We start from the raw sequence: 20,304 nt of genomic DNA, 5'->3' as shown, positions 1-20,304 counted from the left end.
GAGTGGGGCTCACACAGACCGGAGGAAGGAGGGTGGTGAGGCCACCTTTGCGGGGCTGCACGGAGGGGCTGGGCTTGGGGGAGAGTCAGCCCCACCGACCTCTTAGCAGGTGTCGCTGATATTATCAGAGAAAACCCAGAACGTCTTATTTTCTGGGAAGGCCGGTGCCCTCGGAGTAGGGGCCGGGCTGGGGTCTGCGGCCAGCCCGGGTCAGCAGAGGGTCGGCAGCCTTCCCGGAACTCTCCGAGGACGCGCTCTCGGGTTTGGGCTCCTGGCAGCGACGTTTTCATCAGCGACCGACCCGTGGGCCGGTGTCAGGCCGGTACCCCTGACACGGGCGGGTTCCGATCCCCCGGGCCCCTCCTGGCTGGGCCTGGGGGCGGTGCACACATCTGGAAAGCGTTCTAGACGCCAAGGCAGGAAACGCATCTGGTCTGCACAGCGACTCCCAGTCTCCGCCATCAGGGACGCCCAAGCTGGGCCTGAGCTGGGCCCAACCTAGCCTTCTTCGGGGGGAGAGGAAGGGGAGAGCAGGGGTGAGGGGGAAGGGCAGGGCGGGGGACAGAGGGCTCCTGCCCTCACTCGGGCTCCCTGCTGGGTCGGAAAGGGGGTGGCTGGGGACCCCTGCAGGGTGGTACCTGAGACGAAAACCTCCAAAGCCCTCAGCTGCACACACTGGGGTCTAGCCCAGATGTCTGCATGGCTCCGTCCTCCCTCTCGCCCCCCAACTTCCTCTCCCCAGCACCCCCAAGCCCCAGGGGCCCCCAAATCCAAGTCAGGCAGGATACGAGACAAAGCACAGGAACATTAATGCTATGAAACTCCGCCCCACCCCCCACCAGAGTTGGCACTAGGGAGGGGGATGGTGGGGCTTTTCGTTTCTTTGTGGCGTATTTTCGCTTCTGGCATTTTCCACGTTGTCTTTCCGCGCATAGGCTACCTTTGTAGTCGGAAAGGAATGTTTAAAAATGGCAGGGAGCACATCCATAAATACAGATCAAAAGGAGACCCCCTTAGCTGATTTCCACCTGGCTTCTTCCCCAGGTGGAGCCCACCTGCTCTGGGTCCCCCCGCGGATGCAAGTTCACACACAAGGCAACTTCCCCAGCTTTGGAAAAGCCACAAAATTGCCTATTGATTTAATCATCTTCTGGCTTGTTCGGGCCCGGCAGGCCACAGCAGGGAAGACGTGAGCTCAGGACACCTGGGTGCCACAGCACGTTGGGACATCCCACCCCCACACAGGGGCTCAGAGCCAGCATGAGGCTATGGCTGGTCCTTGGGACCTCCTGCTCCCCCCAGGATGTCTTGGCAACAGCCTGCGCCTTGCAGCTCCTTAGGAACCCCTTGGGCCAAGGAGTCTGAGACCAGGGGCCTGAGCGGTGGGAGAAGGTGGTGTGGAGTCTACACAGGGTGAGCAACTTGTCCAGCTCGCCCAGGACCTTCCTTCCTGGTTTTAGCACTGAAAGTCCCGCGTCCCTGGAAAACTGGGAGAGTAAGCCACCTGGATCTACAGCAGGGGATTTGCTTGGTTGGGGGAGGGATGGAGAGCCCCATCACTGCAGGCATTCACGGACTGCCCTTGGATGGGAGTGTGGACGGGGGTGTTCTGGTACCAGCCAGACGTGGTAAGTAGGCCCCCGGGGCGAGGAGCCCGATTCCTGAACTGAGACCAAGGCTGGGAGAGGGTGCTGGGCCCTGGAGAGGGTCAGGTCCAGAGACAGCAGCTGGTGCACAGGCATGTGCCAGCACGGGTGAAAATGGGGACGCTTTTCATCTGGAGGAGGGAGCGGGGCTTCAGGGTCAAGGAACCGCCAAGAGCAAACAGATCAGAGCCCGAAGGGCCGGGCCCAGCGGCCCCCACATCTGGACTGACTCTCCTCCTCCTCTGGAGCCCACGGCAGACATCTGCAGTCGGTAACAGACCTCGGGATGCTGGAAGCAGGGGCCCCACGTGGCCACCGCCCAGTGAGTCATTCGGAGATGAAATCCATTCTGCAAAATGAGCCCACCTGCCCGACAGAAGGGCTGGCTGGGGAGGTCATCTCGAGACCTCGCAGCTCGCGGGGGGCAGAGCAAACCTTGGACCCCAAATCATCGGAGTCCCAATGCGGGGACTTGTGCTTACCACCTTGTCCCTGAGGCCTGGGGACAGAGGGGGAAGGGGGTGCCGCGGGCTCAACAGCACCCACCCCCCTCCCAAATTCACGTCCTCTCAGAACCTCGGAATGTGGCCTTATTGGGAAATGGCATGTTTGCAGGTGTAATTAAGGGAAGGACGAGCTGAGTCATCGTGGATTCGGCTGCACCCGAAATCCAATGGGAACGCCTTAGAAGAGGCAGGAGAAAAGGGGACAGCATGGCCTGCCGACCCCTCGATCTTGGACTTCTGGCTTCCAGGATGTGAGAGGACAGATTTCTGTGGTTTTAGGACCCCCCCCCCCCCCACCACGTGTGGTGGTTTGTGATGTACAGCAAAGGGCTCCAGGCCTCCTTCCCCAGGCCCGTGGGGGGTGTGCAGGGATCCCCCGAAGGCAGCCTCCTAAGCCCGTCTACTGGGGCCCATGCTCTCCGGAAGGAAGTTCACCAGTACGCAGTTACTGTCAAATACGGACCAGTTCATAGGGTTCGATCTGGTAAAATGAACTTTAAGAAGAAAAACTTCCTTCCCAACGATACAGGGAGAGAAGCGGCTTATGGCGCCTTCCTGTGCAGACCTTTCAAAGCCTCCCGAGAAAGGAATGAATTAGGAAAACTTTGCCCTTCACCTTCCACATAAGCAAGAGCCTCTAAGTCCCCCGACGCCGGTTCCCCAGCCAGAGACTGAACGGGCCTGGAGGCCACGCTGATGTCAGCTTCCTCGCAAAGGGGAGCGGTGCCCCTGGGGTCAGGAAGAGAGAGAGAGAGAAAACCAAAAACCAAAACCCAAGAAGTCCTTTCCAGGTTTGCATTTGGAACATTTATTTCAGGAAATACATTTCCAACACTTTTGTTATTTATACAAAAAGACGAATTTCTCAGGAGGCACATAGCAGAGGGCCACTGTGGAACAGAGCCCAGTGAAACTCACAAGTTTTCAAAATCTGGCTACAGAGAAGGAAAGCGAGAAGCCACCCCAAGGCCGTGCCCACCGCGGAGGCCGGGAGGCCGCCCCGCGCCCCCGGGGCCCCGACGCTGAAGGCGGGGTTTCCTTCGAAGTCTTGGGTCTTGGTTTTGGCAAAAACGCGGCAAGTCGGCAAGTCAACAGTTTCGCCAAGGGGTCCTTCCTGTCTCGGGTGGGGGGGTGGACGTGCAATGCAAGGACATCGTACGTGCACACGCGCACGCGCACGCACAGGCCTGTCCGCATCCCCTTCCTCCCGAGGCTCTTCTCGGCGGCGGCAAGAAGCCAGCGGGGGGGTGTGTAAGACAGACGTGTACCTCGCCTGCGTCTCGTCTCATCGACCTGAGCCAGACCCCGCGCTCTCCGGGAGGCAGGAGGGAGCGCGTATGATCTGCTGTGCGTGGCGCGGACGGTGCCTGCCGGTGGCCCCGTGGAGACAGAGCGTGAGGGGACGGGGCGGCAGAGACCGGCCGGGCCACCGTCGGGGAAAACCCGTTCTGCAGCCCGACCGCGGGCTGTGCACAGCTGACTCCTGACCTCTCCCTCTTTGCGGGGTGGGGTGGGGGTCTTTACCGTGGGCTCTGCGGTGGCAGGAGCCCGGGGACATCTAGGGCAACAAAAAGCCTGGCCTCCCACCTCTCGGGGTCATGGTGTCAGCAAGGCCTGGGTCGGGGGGGGGGCTGGATGTGTATCTGGGGTGACCACCCACGCAGAACTGAACCAGAGCATCTTGGGCCAGAGAGATGTCTAAACAGGCAGACAGACAGACAAACACACACACTCTCCCAGTCAGATGACGGTGCAGGGCGAGGCCCTGGGGACCAGTGGGGCCTCTCCGCACGGGCCCGGCCCCCTGCTGCCCGCACCTGCCACCTCTTTCTCCCCCAGCATCTCCACCAGATTCACTTGCTCGGACCTTCTCAGACGTGGTGGGGGTGGGCTGGAGTGGGGTGCATCCTTTTCCTTCCTTTGAATGACTCAATCCCGGGAGGGAAGGGGGGACGAGGGAGAGATAAGGACCCGTCTCCCTGTCTCCCCGCGCTGCCCCGAGTTGCGGTGGAGGGGACGGTGGGGCGGGGTGGGGTGGGGGGAGCGCTGGCTCGTGGACGGCTGAGATAAAGGCACTTTCTGCTGCAGGACGAGCGGGCAGGTGGGCGGGCGGGCAGCGGCCAACGGGCCTCCCCGTGTCTAAGCAACTGGCAACTTGCGTCTCACAGAATTGACTATTCTGCCCTCGGGTGGGGCAAGGGCGGGGGCTCTGAGTTACGGCCCGGGCCTCGGAGGGAGGAGGGGGCAGGAAGGGGGTCCAGGTCACCAGGCCGGCGGCCGCTCACGGCCACCACGCTCGGAGGCTGTGGCTGAGGGCCACCAGGAGCCGGGCCCAGGGTTGGGGGCTGGCCCTCATCAGCGGGTCCTCTCCTGCTCCTCTTGGCCACGGGACGGCCAGAGAGGCGGCCTCCTCTCCGAGGCCCGCCCGGTCCGGGCCCCACAGTCAGCGGCTAACAAGGAACACACTCAGGAGGGCACACGCCATCTTGTTACTGGGCAGCGTGTAAAGGGGCGGAGAACGATGACAAACGGAGGAAATTATATAAAATAAAACGGGGCGTGTGGGCGGGCCTGGGGGTGGCGGTGGAAGGGACTGGGGGGCGGGGTCCTGGGGTTGGGGGTGGGGTCTACATCTCCTGGGCTTCTGGCCCCTTCTCCTCGACGCCGTTGGACGTGCTGCCCTCGTGTAGACGCTTCACCCGGTACGCTTCAAAGTGGATGCTGCTGGTGATGTCCTTGATGTTCTGCATGTGTGTCCTGGGGGCGGGGGGCACGGGGAGGTCACAGGGCAGGCCACGGGCAGGGCGGGGCGGGGCGGGCGCTGACCCAGGACTCCCACCGCCTGCCCCCTTCCACCCCCCCCCCCCCGCTTGGCTCTCAGGGGGCCCCCAGGAGGGCTCCCAAAGCCCATCAATGGGGCAGGGTAAGGGTGGGGGGGGGCAGTCTCCGTGGCAACCCAGACCCTCTCAGCACACACTAATGCACACGCCCGCCCCTCTGTGTCAAGCCTGTGGCCAGTCCGGGCTGGGTGCACACTCTAGGGGACAGGGCTGGCCTGTCCTTGCTGCCACCTAGAAGCACCAGGCCAGTGGCTAGTGAAGAACCACCGGTCCAGGGGAGCGGCCTGAGCTGGGGTGCTGGTCGACCCTGCGGTCCTGTGCTCAGGCTCTCCTCCCCCTGCAGCCCAACAGGAGAGACTGGAGAGGGGGGGGGTCAGAAGGGCTTACGGTAGGGGTCTTTCGCAGCCAGGCTCTCCAACATGGTGGGGTCACCGCCGGAAGCCACGTCCCACCCCTAACCTGGGGGCCGCAGGGGCCACAGCAGGAGCCCCGCTCTCTCCAACCACTTGCCCAGGCCCAGCCACCCGGCACCCTCTCGATGGCCTGAGGATGGCTGCTTCCGGGCAAGGAGAAGCCTCTGCTGGGTCCAAGCGGTGGGGTCCGGGGACACTGGGATGGTCGCAGGAGACACCACCCCCATGCCCGGCATACGAGGACCCCTCCCTGGGGCCCTGAATCTCACGGGCTCCGGCAGCTGCAGTCCGAACCTGGCCCCTCCCGTCCAGGGGATCTTATCATACAGATTAAGAAGGGTTTTCACTTCCTGCTTCATTTCCCTGGAGGCGTTTTAGACCACGGGCTTCCGAGGTCCTCCTGGGGGGGCGGGGGGACGTGCTAGCTGCTGTCCAGGACCCCCGCCTGCTCCCCCACAGTCCACGCTCCTGATTTAGGGCCTTCTGGGGTCTTCAGGGGGCCAAGGCCAGCACCCCACAGGCCCCTCTCACCTGATAAGGAGGTCCCGCAGGTAGGCGAACTCACAGTGGGTGGTGTTCTCAACTGAGGAGACAAAACGGGCTTTAGCGGCACTGGACGCCCCTCCCCCGGTCCCGCCTCTCCCCTGCCCGCCCCCCCTCCCCCCCCCAGTAGATCCTGGTGCCCCGAGGAGGCTGGGCCAGTCGGCAGAGGAGTCCCTGCTTCATCCGCGGGCACCGGGCGGCTGGCAGGCACCCGGTTCCACAGATCCCACCGTGGCGGGCCTGACCGGGCTCCTGTCCTCCGGAGGGTTCTGTCTAGCAGGGACACGGCCCAGGAACCAGCCGGGCAGCAGTGGGGAGAGGGCTCCCGTAAGGCAGGCCGCTGCTCCCCGCTGGGGACCAGGGAGGTCTCCTGGGAAGAGCAGCCCGTCCCAGGGGATCCCGGAGGACAGGAGGGGCGGGTAACAGAGGCAGGCAGGAAGTCGAGCTGGGATTTTAAAGCAGCGGCCAAAGTGGCCCGCTGGGTGTCTTCCCCACGCGCACACACAGGACGCACGGGGACGCGTACTGTGTGTCACCATTTACATCAAGCTCAGGAACCAGCAACGCGGAACGCCCGCGTTGCCCGGTGACACCCAGAGGCCCCAGGGAGCGACAGGCCCAGCGGCCGCTCTGCTTCGCGCACTGGCAGACCTCTCGGCGGAGTGGTGAGGGGCACCGTCTGCCCTGAGGGCGGAGGGCGGAAAAGGCGCCTGGCCTTGCACACTTAATCCAGTCTTCACACACCCCACGAGATACCACTCTGGCTCCTCCTCTGTGGGCACGAGTCTGTCCCCCTCGCCCCCCGGCCCCAAGCCGGCAGGCAGGGTCGGGGCGCAAAACCCCCAAGTGCCTCCGCCTTGCCAAGCTTTCTGGATTTTACTCCCACTGCCTCTTGCCTGGGTTCTACCCACCTCCCCCCACGTCCCCACCCCCGCGGGGCTGGGCCCTTACTAGAACCTTCTGCCACCTAACGTAGAGCAGCAGCGAGAAATGGTGGCAAGAGCGGAGCCCCGAAGCTGGGAATGTGAGCCTGTGGCTACTGCTTCCTGGCTTGGGGAAGTTCCCTGGCCTCTCTGACCCCCCGTTTCCTTGCCTGTAAAGCGGGGAGGAAATGTCACCCGCCTCTCAGGGACACGAGAGGCCTGGATGAGCTAACCGTGTGCTTCGTGACCCCCCACCTTCCTCCCGAGACGCTGCAGGCGGTTTCCGAGGATGGGTGAAATATCTCGGGAGGGCGCACGGCAAGTCGGAGAGAAGATCAAAGAAGCAAGACCAGGGATGGGGCAGGGCGGGCAAGAACGAGGCAAAAGCGCTTAACAACCACGCTTGCCGGGGGCGGGCACAGGGTGGCCGGTCCCCTGGCCAGTCATCAGTACACAGGGTCCCGGGGATTAAGAAGCCACCTGTGTTCTAGGACGGGCGACGGTTCCGAGATGGGGCAGAAGCCTCCTCCGGGTTCCTCGGATGGGAGACCCACCACCTCCCCACCGTCCTTACGAGGTGCTGGGGGACGGTTTCCCAGAACAATGTCAAGGTGAGCAGGTGCCACGGCACACAGGTCACGGGATATGCGGGCTCGAGGCCCCAACACAGGTGCCGGAGGCAGGAACCAGCCCCACGATTCCTGCGCGCCTGAGCTGGCCACCAGGGGGCAGCAGAGGCGTGCCCGTCACTGGACTGCCCCTCAACCCTCTCGGAGGTCCCCGCTGGCCTTTCTTGTCGGACACCCCTCCACCCTCCAAAACACGCGCCCGTGAAAAAAGGGCCCGAAGGGGCAACGTTTCAGGACGAGCGCAGGTAAAGCCTGGTGGAGAGACTGCCGCGTGGGACACAGAGGTGAGCGGCCCCCACAGAGGCACGTCCGGGATCGAGGCCCTTAGACGAGGGGAGAGCTGCGGAAAGGCAGACCCAGCAGACGCTGGAGAACACCCAGGCAGAGGCTGGTTTAGAACACACCGCCCTGCACCGAACCCACCAGCACCGGGCACCCCAGGAAGGTCTGGGGACTCTCCACGCTTAGCGCGTTTGCTGCCCCCAAAGCTCCAAGGTCTTTGGGACATGCTCCCATTTTGCTAAAGTCTCGGCCCATAGTACCCATTTCAAGGATGGTGAAAACTGAGGCCACGGGGGGGGGGTGGGGTGGCTAAGGGACTTGCCCCATTTCACAGAGCGCCAGGGGCGGGAAGAACACAGTGGCCCATCTCAACCTGTCCTTTCTCCCCCGTCTGTTCTAAAGCGAGAGGAAGGAACAGAGTGGACGGTGGAGAAATGCCCGGGTACAGCCCACCTAGGGTGTTACCGCCCGAGCGGCTGACCCGTGTCTGCCAGAACCCCATACATACTTGTGAGCGACAGCTTATGTGGAGAGAACGTCTGAGGACGTAATTGAGGTAAAGAACCAGAGCGGCGGCCATCTTGGATTTCGGGTGGACACTAAGGCAATGACCAGTGTCCTTCCGAGGAGACGGAAAGACAGACACAGTCAGAAGGCTGAAGGCGGAGCGGAGACCGGGGACGCGCCAGGGGACGCGGAGGGTGGCTGGCAGCCACAGGAGGGAGGCCCGGAACACATCCTCCCTCAGGGCCTCCGCAAGGAACCAGCCCTGCTGACATCTTGACCTCTGGCCTCCAGAACTAGGAGGGTAGGTCTCCGCTCCAAGCCACCCAGTTGGTGCTAATTTGTGACAGCAGCCCCGGGACGCGAAGATGTGGGGGTCCCGGGAAATTCTGCAGGGGGCGCGGGCCGCCTGGCTCTCAGAGCCGGATGGTGCCGGAAGCCCACCCCCGCGCTAGGCCCAGAGAAGTGTGGTAGTTTGTCCAGGGTCACACAGCGCGCCTCTGAATCGGCAGCCCCGGAAGCCCAGAACTCGGCGGGATCACAGGGCGCTTCCTCTCTGGATGTTCCCCTGCCCCGTGGGCGGTCGGGATGGAGGTACGATTCTATCAGCGAACGGCCGGGGCGCCCTGGACAAGCCACTTGCCCCCCTCCCTGTGGCTGAGTGGGGCAAAGCGATGGACGCGGTCCTCAGAGCACCCAGTACCTTCGATGGTGCCCCACTTGGTTTTCCTTCCGAGGATCCTCCTTCCGTTCACTTGGTACTCGTGGTCGCTGCCCACCACAGCGAACGGGATCATCTCCTGCGGGCGGGACGGGCAGCGCGGGTCACGTGTGTGGGCACAGGCCGGTCAGCGCCCGGGGGCCCTGAGCCCAGGGCCCCCCACCACCGAGACCCTTGGCCTGAGGCGGCCACATGCGGACCCCTTCCGGCCCAGAGACCGCGTTCTCACGGCTCAAGGCCATCACATCCGTGACCCCAGTCCCCCCCGGACAGGGCTAGGAGACCCCGCCGTGTCCTCTGGCAGGAACCGAGGGGCCTCTGGGAACGGCGTCCGGCCAGTCCGCTCACCCGGAACTTCTCGTTCACCAGCCGGTCCTCCGAATCCTCGTCGAACTCCTTCTGGGGGTACACGTCGATGCCGTTGGACAGCAGGTCCGCGGTGATCTGGGGGCCCGGAGGGGAGAGATGTGGGCGCCGTCCGCACAGCGAGCCGGACTGGCCCGCCAGTATCTGCCCACGCTGTGGCCTCCAGTAAGCGAGTGGCCCGGGCCTGGGGTCAAGGGCAGACTCTACGGGGGCAGGCGACCCTGGTATCTCCAGTTCTGGTGCCTCTTGAGTGGAGGGGGGCAGCTGCAGGCCCGCCAGGAGACACGTGCAGCCGCCCGAGGGACTCGGGTCGCTGTTCCCGAGCCCCGGGCTGTCTACTCTCTCCAGCTCATCCCACCCCAAAGACAGCAGCTCGGGGTTGCAGCGTCCTCCCTCGAGCTCTACCTGGAAACCCTCTGTCACCGCAGGCCCCGGATGCCGCACGGGCCCGACTGTCACCGCCCTTTACAGCACCCGCTACCCGCCATGCACGACATTCCCGTGCACGGCCGTCATTTCTGCCCTAAGCACAGACCCACACCCGTGAGCAGCTTCAAGGGGCTTTCTCCTTCCTTCTCCCTCCTGCAGACACAGCCACAGGAGACAGTCCTTCCCTAAGCATGCTGGGAAAATCCCCAGCATCGGGGCCTGTGGAGCCTGGGGGATTAGACCGAAGGGCCTCCTCGCTCACGCCCACTGGGGTGGAGGCTCTGCGGGGCCCCGGCGCCTCGGTTCTCCAGGTGGTTCTGACGTCTGGCCGTGTGGAAGCAGCAGCCCAAGGCGCATCCTCCTGCTCGACAGCAGCCCGAAGTGGGGCCACACGGCAGGGAAGGGAGGTGCGGCCACCTGCCCCCGCCGGTGGAGACCACCCGTTTCGGATTTTTCTCCTCCAAGAAAAGCCCGGCGTGCTGTGTCTGACGGCCCCCGCGAGGAGGAAGGTGGAGAGACCTACCCGCTGTTTGAAGTAGACCCTCTCCTCCAGGGTCAGCGTGTCGGCCTTGGCGATGACGGGGACGATGTTCACTACTTTGCTGAGGCGCTTCATGAACTCGATGTCCAGGGGCCTGAGGCTGGAACAGAATGGCCTGGATGAGTGTTGGGCCGGCAGGGGCCAAAAGGACGGGCACGGGACGAGAGAGGGACGGCGGCCTGCTCCCGGGTGGGGGCATGTCAACAAGGCCAAGGCCGTGGGCTGAGTGCCGGCCGAGCGACAAGTGAGGGACGGCAAGAAGGAAGAGCCAGACAGGAGCGGGCTGAGGACAAGGCCAGCTCGGAGCATGGTCCTGGGCGAGGTGTCCTCTCAGAGAGGCGCTGTCATTGCTCAGGTGGCGGTGGGGGCTTCGCTCGGGAGGGAGAAGCGGGAGGAGCGGAGAAAGGACCCGGCAGCTCCGGGCCTCCGGGACAGGCTGGCTGGCTGCTCTCCAGGGCACCCCCGGAACCTTGCCCGCCCGCCGGCTCCGGCCTGCCACAGTCTGACGGAAGCTCAGCCTTACCCTCCACCCCCCAGCCCCTGCCCGGGCACCTGCTCTCGGCGGGTGTGGGGGTGGCTTTGCGGGGTCCCGGAGGGCGGGCACGTTCCCTCCCACCCCGGAGCAGAGCCGTGCCCTCTCTTCCCCTGGGGCGACAGCAGCAGTCACAGACGGGGCACGGGGTCCTGAGCCGGGACAGGACAGAACCGCCCCAACCCCCCAGGCCCCGCGTGGGACGTACGAGTGGCCGGTGGCCGGGATGAAGTACAGGCAGCAGTGGACACGCGTGTCCGGGATGCGCTTCTTGCGGTCGATGCTGACCTCCTCCTGCAAGTATCTCTCGTACTGGTCGTTGATGAACTTCATGATGGGCTGCCAGCTGCACGGGAGGCCCCCGTCAGCCCGCACCGGGACCGGCGCCCGCCCCGCCCCCCCCCCCCCGGCAGGCCCCCCAGCTCCCCGAATCCCAGCCCGGCACCCCATCTTCTACCACAAGGGCCGGGGCTGCTGGGCTTTCTCAGCAGAGACCAAAGCCTTACCCGAGAGCCCCCGGACCAGCCTCCCACGCGGCCCTTCGACCCCAGGGCGTGGTGGAGGGAGGGCAGGATTCTCGGGGTTTGGGGGCCTCCGAGGGTTTAGCAGCACCGCAGGCCAGGGGCACCCGTGAGCGCTCTTCTCCCAGGAGGAGAAGCCCCCGCAGATCCTCACCAGTTCTCATTGTTGATGTGGTCCCCGAACCCCGGCGTGTCAATGACCGTGAGCTTCATGCGGACGCCCTTCTCCTCGATATCTGCACAGAATCACAGCGCCCACCGAGCTCAGGGGGAGACCCCGGACCCCTACAGATACCCCGTGGGTCCCGCCTGCTAGGGACCTGACCGGTCCTACCCCGGGGCCTATACGGGGTGCCCATGGGTGGTGACCAGCGATGACTCCCCAGGTGATGCCGGGGAGATGACAGCCTCCAGGAGCAAAGCCCAGCAGGGGCCAGCGACAGTTATCCTGGGGAGCCCCCTGCCCACGGTGTCTGGTGGAAAACTCAGGTGTCTCCAGGGGGCTCCATCTGACCAAGGGCTGCAGGGGTCCCGGAGGGCATCCCTGACCCAGACTTTCAACATGCCCAGCTCAGGGGACGTGGCGTCGACACCCCCGGCCCCCCCACCCCGGCACTCACCGTGCGTGATGGACTTGATCTCGATGGTCTTGGGGATGCGTTCCTCCGAGGTCGGCTGCACGGACTTCCGGCTGATCTTGGATTTGAAGAGGGTGTTGATTAAGGTGGACTTTCCCAAGCCGCTCTGCCCTGGGGAGGGGACGGGAGCCAATCAGCGGGCCCTGCGATTCAGCGATACCTGGGCAGTGCCCCCCCCCCCAGCACCCCTCAGCGGGGGCCCCCGGTTAGGAAGAAGGGCCGGGATGCCCAGGTGGTGGCCCGGCTCTCGTGGTGGGTGGCTTGTAGCAGGGCAGGGACCCAGAGTACCCAGCAGGAGCTGAGATGCAGAACAGCACAGGGGAGGCCAAGTGCAGGGCCAAGAGCAGGGATGGCCACAGGCTGGTGCCCACACCAACAGACCCTGCAGCTGAGAGGCTGACTGGCCAGCGAGCCCCCGGGGCATCAGGCGGCCCCCGAGCCCCAGAAGCGCTCCTGGCCTTGCCGCGTGTCCAGACCTCACCTGACCCGAGTCCCCTCCCACAGCAGGGGGGATGTGCTGGACTCAGCTGTGGCTGGAAGGTCCCTGCTGCTCACAACTGTCAGAATCTAGGGCTGGCTTTGCTGCTGCTGCTGCTGCTGCTGAGGACCCGTAGGTCCCGCTCACAGAGCCCTCGATGCGCACAGGGCGTTGTCCTGACTGCGGCTGTGTAACCCTCCGCATCCCGCACCCAGGTGATGTCACCCTCCCATCTGATGGAGGGGAAAACAGGCACAGAGCCCAGCGTGGGGACCGGAATCCAGCAGCCTAGCTCCAGGGCCCCGCCCATGACCTGGGGGCGCCCACAGGGACCAGCCGCAGGTGCTTACAGGGTGTGTACTGGGTGCCAGGCATGCCTCATAGGTGCGTGCACACACAAGACCCACACTTGGAGCCCCGTCGCTTTACCCCTTCCCTGACCAATACATTTAAAAAAATTAAATTACACCCATTTTCCGACTTTGATCATCTGGCAAGGAAAAGCGCGGGCTCCCAGGATGCTGGAGGCTGACGCCGGGAATCCCGGGAGACGCTGTTCAGCGGGCCAGGGATCGGCCGCCCCCGTCCATCTCCCCCCCACGGACCACCTGTTTGTGTCCCCACCACGCTCAGGGGCAGAGCGACATCAAACGTGCTGACGGCTCAGAGCCTGGAACTGCTTCGGATTCTGCGTCTCCCTCTCTCTCTGCACCCCCCACCCCCGCCACCCCTGCTTCTGCTGTCTTTGTGTCTCAAAAATGGATAAATGTTAAAATAATTTTTTTTAATAATAATAAAAAAAAAAGGTCAGAACTGTTATTATTATCACCCTCAGCACTATTGCTTCCCGAGCGCCCATGACCACGTAGCGGCCACACACAATAACAACTGATTTGCCCCTCCCAGTCCTTTGGGGTCAGGATCACTCCGTTTTACGGATGAGAAAATCGAGGCAGGGAGAAGCCCCGGGGAAGACAGGACAAGCACCACGCAGCTTAGTCCGGGCAAAAGTGGGATTCTACCCTGGGTCCGCGGAACCCCCAAACAGGTGCCCTCCCACCCCAGCTGCGTCTCAGTGGTGGGGGCCCTGCCGTGGGAAGAGGAGGAGGAACTGAGCCCCCGCTCTCTCTGCTCTGTGAGCTGAGTCCTCGTCAGGCCCTCTCTGGGCCTCATCGCTGCCTATAAAGTGGGGCACCCTCTTCACAGGGTTTCTGCGAGGACTGAATGGGACCCCTAGTGGCCGTCCGGTTCTCGTGGGGCCACTGGGAAGCCACCAGCCAGGCCTGCAGAGCCCTACCCAGGGCTGGGCCTGGTGATGCTTTGGCAGAAGGTGCAGGCCACTGGTCGGAGACCAGCCGGGTGGTCTCGGGTTCTTAACTACGAGGAGCCCCCCCCACCCCGAGGCGTGGGTGAAGCTGGGACCCCCCTGGCAGGTACACGGGCACACACACAACGCCACACGCGCCCTGCAGGCCTGGCGTGTCCACGCCCATTTTGCACAAGGGCAGACTGAGCCCCGGAGCCCGAGGGGCCGGCCCACGGGGCTGGGTCCCAGTGTGGGGCACACGCTCACCGACCACCATGATGTTGAACTCGAAGCCTTGCTTCATGGCCTTCCTGCGCATCTGCTCCAGAATGGAGTCGATGCCCACATAGCCGAAGTCCGCGGGGGCCTTCTCGTTCCGGGGCGTGGGCACCTGCTTCAGCCCGGCATCTCTGGGGGTGTCGGCCATGTCGCCAATGCAGCCAGGAGCTGCCTCGGGGGCTGCGGAGAGAAGAGTGGGGGCGTTAGGGGGCCGGACACAACCATCTGCAAAGCGCCCGCATCCTCGGGTGGTTCCGACCACCACGCCAGTTTCTCAGATGGGGAAACTGAGGCTCAGTTGCCCAAAGACCCCTTTGGAACACCCCAGCGCTAAAGATCCCCTCCCCACCCCCCACACACACACAAGGCATGGGACGCAGAGCCCTTTGCTCAGCTCCAGGATGCAGTCCTCTTCCCAGCCTCCACCCTGCCCCAGGGCACCCAGGTGGGCCCTCTCCACCTCCTTCCCTGTCTCAAATCGGCCCCAACACCTGCTGCAGCCAGAAGGCCTCAGGACCCTTGGGGTCAAGCAGTCAAGTGTTTGCAGCAACCTGTGAGCCAGGGGGGGAGCGAGCATTTGTTGTTCTGTCACTCCTGTCACTCCCGGGTGACAGGTGTTCAATCCCAGGTACCCGCCAGCAGCCCTGGACGCAGAGTAGGCTCCCCCCGGGGCCCATCTGTTCCCGGGCGATGGCAGGCAGACGAGGCCCTGTGGCAGCTCCCTACCCGCCCCCCCCCCCCACCCTGGACTGGGCCCGGAGGGGGAGGTCTTCTCCCTGCCCAGCCTCTGTGTGCCCCCCACCCTCAGACCAGGACGAGGTCTATGAACGGGCAGATAGGACAGAGCTTCTAGAAATAATTCCAGCTTCCGCGGTTTGTAGGTCAGAACCTTCCTCCCTGTCCCCCTTCCTCCCCTGGCCGCCCTCAGGAGTCCACACACTCAGGTCAGAGGCCTAGAGAAGGGACGAGCAGAAGGCACCCAGTGGGGACCTGAGGGGCACTCACCCAGTGGAACCGGTCCTCACCAGGATGGGGCAGGAGCACATGGGCCTCGTCCCGGTGCAGCCCCAGACGTGCCACACACGCCCCACCACACCTCTGCTGGGCCAGCCCCTCAGCCCCGGTGGGGCCAGGCTCTTCCCGCCCCCCCCAACCGCCGTGGAGGCCTTTCCAGGGCCACTCACGGGTCTCCCGGCGCACCCCGAGCTCACGGGAAGGAAGCACACTGGCTGTGGTGACCTGTCCCCTGGGCATCCATCGGCCCCAGGACCCTGGTGTGTGCTGGGGCGGGGAGGCGGGGGGAGGAGGCATGGCCGTGCCCTCTTGGCCCTGCCCTGGGAGGCAGCAGGCCACAAAGTCACCTCGGGGCTTCGGATGAACGGTTTCCACTTCCTGGGGAAGTGACTGGACTCTCCCCCTCCACCCCCGCCTCCAAACCCCAGTGGCCCCAGCCGGCTCGCACCTCGGCGGCCACACCTCTGCTTTACAGGCGTGTCAGAGGGAGCTGACACGGGGTGGGGGTGCCCGGCCCCCTTCCCTTCCATAACGAGGATGGTCAGCTCACACATTCCAGAAACGGGAGCGTGGGTGGGTCATCCGCAGGGTCGCTCAACTTCCCCGTGTCCTCAGCCACGCAAAGCGCGGTGATTCCTACCGCGCGGGGAGGGGAGCCAGCAAATAACAGAAGACACCAACGGCGGCCAGGGACCGCCCGGGGCCACACTGCCCACCCCCGCCCCCCAGGCCAGGGAAAGGCCAGGGACCCGGGAAGCAGCGATGACAGCCGCGGGGCCTCCCCCCGAGCGGCGCCCGGAAGGCATCTGCCTCTGCTCCCTCTTGAGAAACTGTCCCTGCGCTCCAGCATCTTTAAATAAACAAAGACAAGAGCTGCATCTGGCCTTGAACATGTGGCTGTGGGGCTGCTTCCTGGAGACAGACTTGGGGCCCCGTCTTGCAGGGCAGTTCAGCTCCGCCCCGCGTGACCGAAAATTGCTTCCATCTGCCTGCGGGGCCGGGAGCCCTTCCGTCCGGGCCTGGGCCGGACCCCCGCCCCCACCCACGGCCCCCTTCCGAGCCGCAGTGGTGGGGGGGCGCCCCCCGAACCCCACTCGGCTCTCTCCTCCGCCTGGCCTCTGCTCTGGCTGGGTCCCTCTGCAGGCACCGACACCCACGAAGCACAGAGCAAACATCCCGCCCACCAGGGCCCTGTCTGGGAAGTGATAATAAAGACACGCCAAGCCCCGTCCTTCCCACCGACCCACCGACCCACCGAGGGAAGGGCCTGGCCTCCACACAGGTGAGGGTCCCTTCCCGCAGCCCCTCCTCCCTGGGAGGCCTGCCCGGACGGCCACTGGCTCGGGTGCAGGTGGGGATACCAAGGGCTGGGTTGTGTCCCGGCCGGGAGGCAGGCTTTGGAGTCCGGGCCAGGACCCGGGTGGAAAAAGCAGAGGCCCCATGAGGCTAACTTGCCCAGAGACACTTTCCCCGAACACTTGCTTTGCACGGAGAGCCACCGGGGCCTGGCTGCAGGAACCCCCTCCTCCAACACCATCCGTCACGACTTCTGTGACGGGAGATTCTATGCCCGTGCCGTCGAACCGGGTGGCCACACGGGGCCGTTTTTTAAATCGGGGTAAAATACGCATAACGTAAAACTCCCCATCAATCCTTTTCTTGAGACGTGCTCGGCGCCCTTAAGCCCAGTCACGTTGTGCAACCAGTCTCCAGAACCCTTCCCCATGTCGCCGAGCTGAAACCCTCTCCCCGTGAAACACGAACCCCCCACCCCCTCCCGGGGCCCTGGCAACCTCCATTCTACTGTCCCTGAACATGGCTACACTAGGGGACCCTGTTATAAAGAGGCTCTCGTGGTATTTGTCCTTTTGGGGGTGGGTTTATTTCCCTTAACATAAGGTCCTCAAGGTTCACGCGTGCTCTAGCAGGTATCGGGACTTTCTTTTTTTTTTTAAAGTTCATCTTGAGAGAGAGAGAGAGAGAGAGAGAGAGAACGCATGCACACGGGCAGGAGAGGGGCAGAGAGGAGGAGAGAGAGAATCCCAAGCAGGCCCCTCGCTGTCAGCTCGGAGCCCGACACGGGGCTTGAACCCACGAACCGTGAGATCATGCGCTGAGCCGAAACCAGATGCTTAAGACTGACCCACCCAGGCGCCCAGGATCTCCTTCCTTTTCAAGGCTAAGAGGCCCCCGTGTGGCTAAGGCACGTTTTGTGCATCCGTTCATCCCTCGGTGGACACCTGAGCTGCTCCTACGTTTCATCCCTTGTGGATGACAGTGCCACGAGCACCAGCGTGCAATCATCGAGACCCTGCTTCCAGCTCCCCTGGGGTCACCCCGGAAGTGAGATGGCTACATCACACGGCAGCCGTATTTTTAATTTTTTGAAGACCCGAAGACCCGCCCACTGTTTTCGCCTGTGACTTCTGAGCACTTGAAATGTAGGCAGGCCAACTGAGGAAATGAATTGTTTGTTTTGTTTCATTTAAATTAATTTATGGGGCGCCTGGGTGGCTCAGTCGGTTGAGCGTCCGACTTCGGCTCAGGTCACGATCTCGCGGTCCGTGAGTTCGAGCCCCGCGTCGGGCTCTGTGCTGACAGCTCGGAGCCTGGGGCCTGCTTCGGATTCTGTGTCTCCCTCTCTCTCTGACCCTCCCCGTTCATGCTCTGTCTCTCCCTGTCTCAAAAATAAAGAAACGTGAAAATAATTAATTAATTTAAATGTAAAAAGCTGCGTGTGGACAGCACAAAATTCTAGTCCAACCGCCTCCTTTTGCAAGTAGGGAAACTGAGGTCCCCAGAGTGATTTTTTTTTTCCTGAAACGTTCGCTTCTGTCACCTGTGATCACTGTCCGTGTCCCCCACACAGACCGGGAGCCCCAGGGAGGATGGCAGCAGACCTGGGGGGATGCCCCACGCCATACCTCTAGAAGTGTCCAGGGAGGGGACACTCGACACCCATGGAACGAATGGGGTCTGGGGAGTGTCCCCCTGGTGCAGGGTGGGAGGAGGAGGGCTCTGCGGCCGAGGCTGGCCCACAGCCCCTCCATGACCCTGGTCAGGCCTGTGTGTCATTCACACCCCCCAGTGACCTCTGCCTGGGGCCTGGGCCTCATTCTCTTTCAAATGGCCCTGTCACCTCAACGTCTGTTTCATACCCAAACTTCATGAGATGCTATTAATAGGAAAGGGGAGTTCCCCACAGAACAATTAAGTTTCACATTTGTGTCCCAGATGACACTCACTGCACCCTCGTGAGCTAAAGGGAGCCGCGTATTTTAAAAGTAGAAAAGTCAGGTTCAGAGAGGTTAAGTAACTTACTCAAGGCCACACAGCACCACCTGCCTTTTCTCATTGTTCCTGGCTGCCTCTCGCTGCCACGCCCTCCCTATGCCGCCCTCCCTGGTCTTTCCCCTCCTCTGAGGATGGAATGTTCCCTGGGGCAGCCTCACCCCCTTCCAGGCAGCTTCGGGTCAACAGCTCTCCCCCCAGGCTCCCAGGCCCAGGGCGAAGTCACTGCCCTCCATGCCACTGGATCTCCCCGATGGAAGGAAGGCCAGGGACCACACAGGCTGAGGTGACCCTACACTCTGGCTTAAACTTTCCTCCAGCCTAATTATTTCCTTCGTGGTAACGTACACAGGACGTAAAGTTTTGACCATTTAAACCATGTTTCGCTGTTTGGTTCGGCAGCATTCACAATGACATGCAACCATCACCACCATCAGATGGCAGAACCTTTTCGTCGTCCTGGATAGAAACTCCGTGCCCATCAAACACTAAGTCCCGCCCCGCTCCCCCAGTGACCTCCAGTGGACCTTCTGGCTTTGTGAATCTGACTCCTCCAGGGGCCTCATTCGGCACCGTCCTTCTGTGTCTGGCTTTGTTCACCAAGCCTAACGGCCTCACAGCCCGTTCCCAGGGTACCCGCCGTAGCAGGTGCCAGACCTTCCTTCCTTTTTCTGCCTGATAACATTCTGTTTATCCATTCATCCGTCAACGGACACTCGCGCTGTCCCCCCGTTTTGGCTGTCGTGAATAACGCTGCTACGATCACGGCTGTACGAGGATCTGAGTCCCCGCTTTGAATTCTTTTGGGCATCCAGCCTCCTGAGGAAGAGAAGCCAGTCGACCGTCAGCAAGGCTGTGGTTCGGGCAAGTGCCACGGTCATCCTGTCGTCAGAGCGAGGCGCGGTGATTCCCTGCAGACCGCGCGGTAGGTGCCAGGGGCCTCGGGTTGTGGCCCCAGCTCCACGTGGCCTGTGGCCGGTCCCCTACCCTGCTGGCATTGCCCACCTGGGAAAACGGGCCACATGTGGTTCCTGAGCACACGGCCCCTGCCACTGCTCTCCGCTCTGAGAGCCCCTGGACCCTGACGCCGCGGCTTGCTGGGGTGGCATCCCTAACTCCTAGCCCCGAGAGTGGCTCTCTAGAAATATGCAAAACATCCACCAGGACGTGGACGGATAAACAACATGTGGCTATCAGTGGCACATTAACTACAAAAGGCCGTGACGTCATCCTGCCACCTGCCATGACACGGACGAACCTCGAAGACATTACGCTCCGTGAAAGAAGCCGGTCGCCAAAGGTCACACACGTATGATTCCATTTATGTGAAATGCCCAGAATCAGGCGAATCCATGAAGACAGAAAGCAGGCACGCACGGCCAGGGGCTGGGGGAGGGAGAGTGCTTTCTTAATGTGAAGGGGCCTTCTTTTCAGGGTGATGAAAATGTTCTGGATGCGGACGGAGATGACAGCTTGTGAATACAAGCCACTGAATTGGACACTCTAAACGGGTGGCTTGAGCGATGGGGGACCTGTGATCTCAATAAAACTGTCATATTAAGAAAGGAAAGCAAAAAGGCTGCCTGGGGAGCTGGGTTTAAAAGAACCCTACTGGGCCCACGAGTGCCCGCCGGCCGGCCCCACAGCACAGAGGGCAGCTGAGGCCCAGATGCCACACTCAGGCCCGAGGTCTGGAGGCCGGGTATGGCCAGGTGGCACCCCCGGGGTCAGCAGCCCTGCATCTCCCAGGAAGGGCGATTTCTTGGGGGGCGGGGAGGCAGGCCAGTTGGGAGGAAATCTTGCCAATTTCTCTCCACTGGTCCCCGTTTTGAGCCCTGGCCCACTGACCGCTCCCTTGCTGGGGAAGCCCCGCCACGCCTGCCCCCTCCTTCAGCACCGGTA

At 63.0% G+C, this 20,304-nt stretch overlaps 1 protein-coding gene across 10 annotated transcripts in view; it reads right to left on the bottom strand.

Moving 5' to 3' along the window:
- Positions 1-2,936: 2,936 nt before the first annotated feature.
- Positions 2,937-20,304, bottom strand: part of SEPTIN9 (septin 9) — a 150,650-nt gene continuing 133,282 nt past the window's right edge. For all 10 annotated transcript variants that reach the window (XM_045490944.1, XM_045490947.1, XM_045490946.1 and 7 more), the window contains 9 exons: positions 14,086-14,277; positions 12,017-12,145; positions 11,551-11,632; positions 11,084-11,221; positions 10,326-10,443; positions 9,356-9,451; positions 8,990-9,086; positions 5,937-5,988; positions 2,937-4,909 (listed from right to left, as the gene is read on the bottom strand). In XM_045490944.1, coding sequence (XP_045346900.1) covers positions 4,780-4,909; positions 5,937-5,988; positions 8,990-9,086; positions 9,356-9,451; positions 10,326-10,443; positions 11,084-11,221; positions 11,551-11,632; positions 12,017-12,145; positions 14,086-14,277 — 1,034 coding nt within the window. In that variant the 3' untranslated portion in view covers positions 2,937-4,779. The remainder of the gene's footprint in view (positions 4,910-5,936; positions 5,989-8,989; positions 9,087-9,355; positions 9,452-10,325; positions 10,444-11,083; positions 11,222-11,550; positions 11,633-12,016; positions 12,146-14,085; positions 14,278-20,304) is intronic.

This window comes from Leopardus geoffroyi, chromosome E1 (assembly GCF_018350155.1).
Source record: "Leopardus geoffroyi isolate Oge1 chromosome E1, O.geoffroyi_Oge1_pat1.0, whole genome shotgun sequence".
Taxonomy (NCBI): domain Eukaryota; kingdom Metazoa; phylum Chordata; class Mammalia; order Carnivora; family Felidae; genus Leopardus; species Leopardus geoffroyi.
This window is presented reverse-complemented; position numbering and strand designations above follow the sequence as displayed.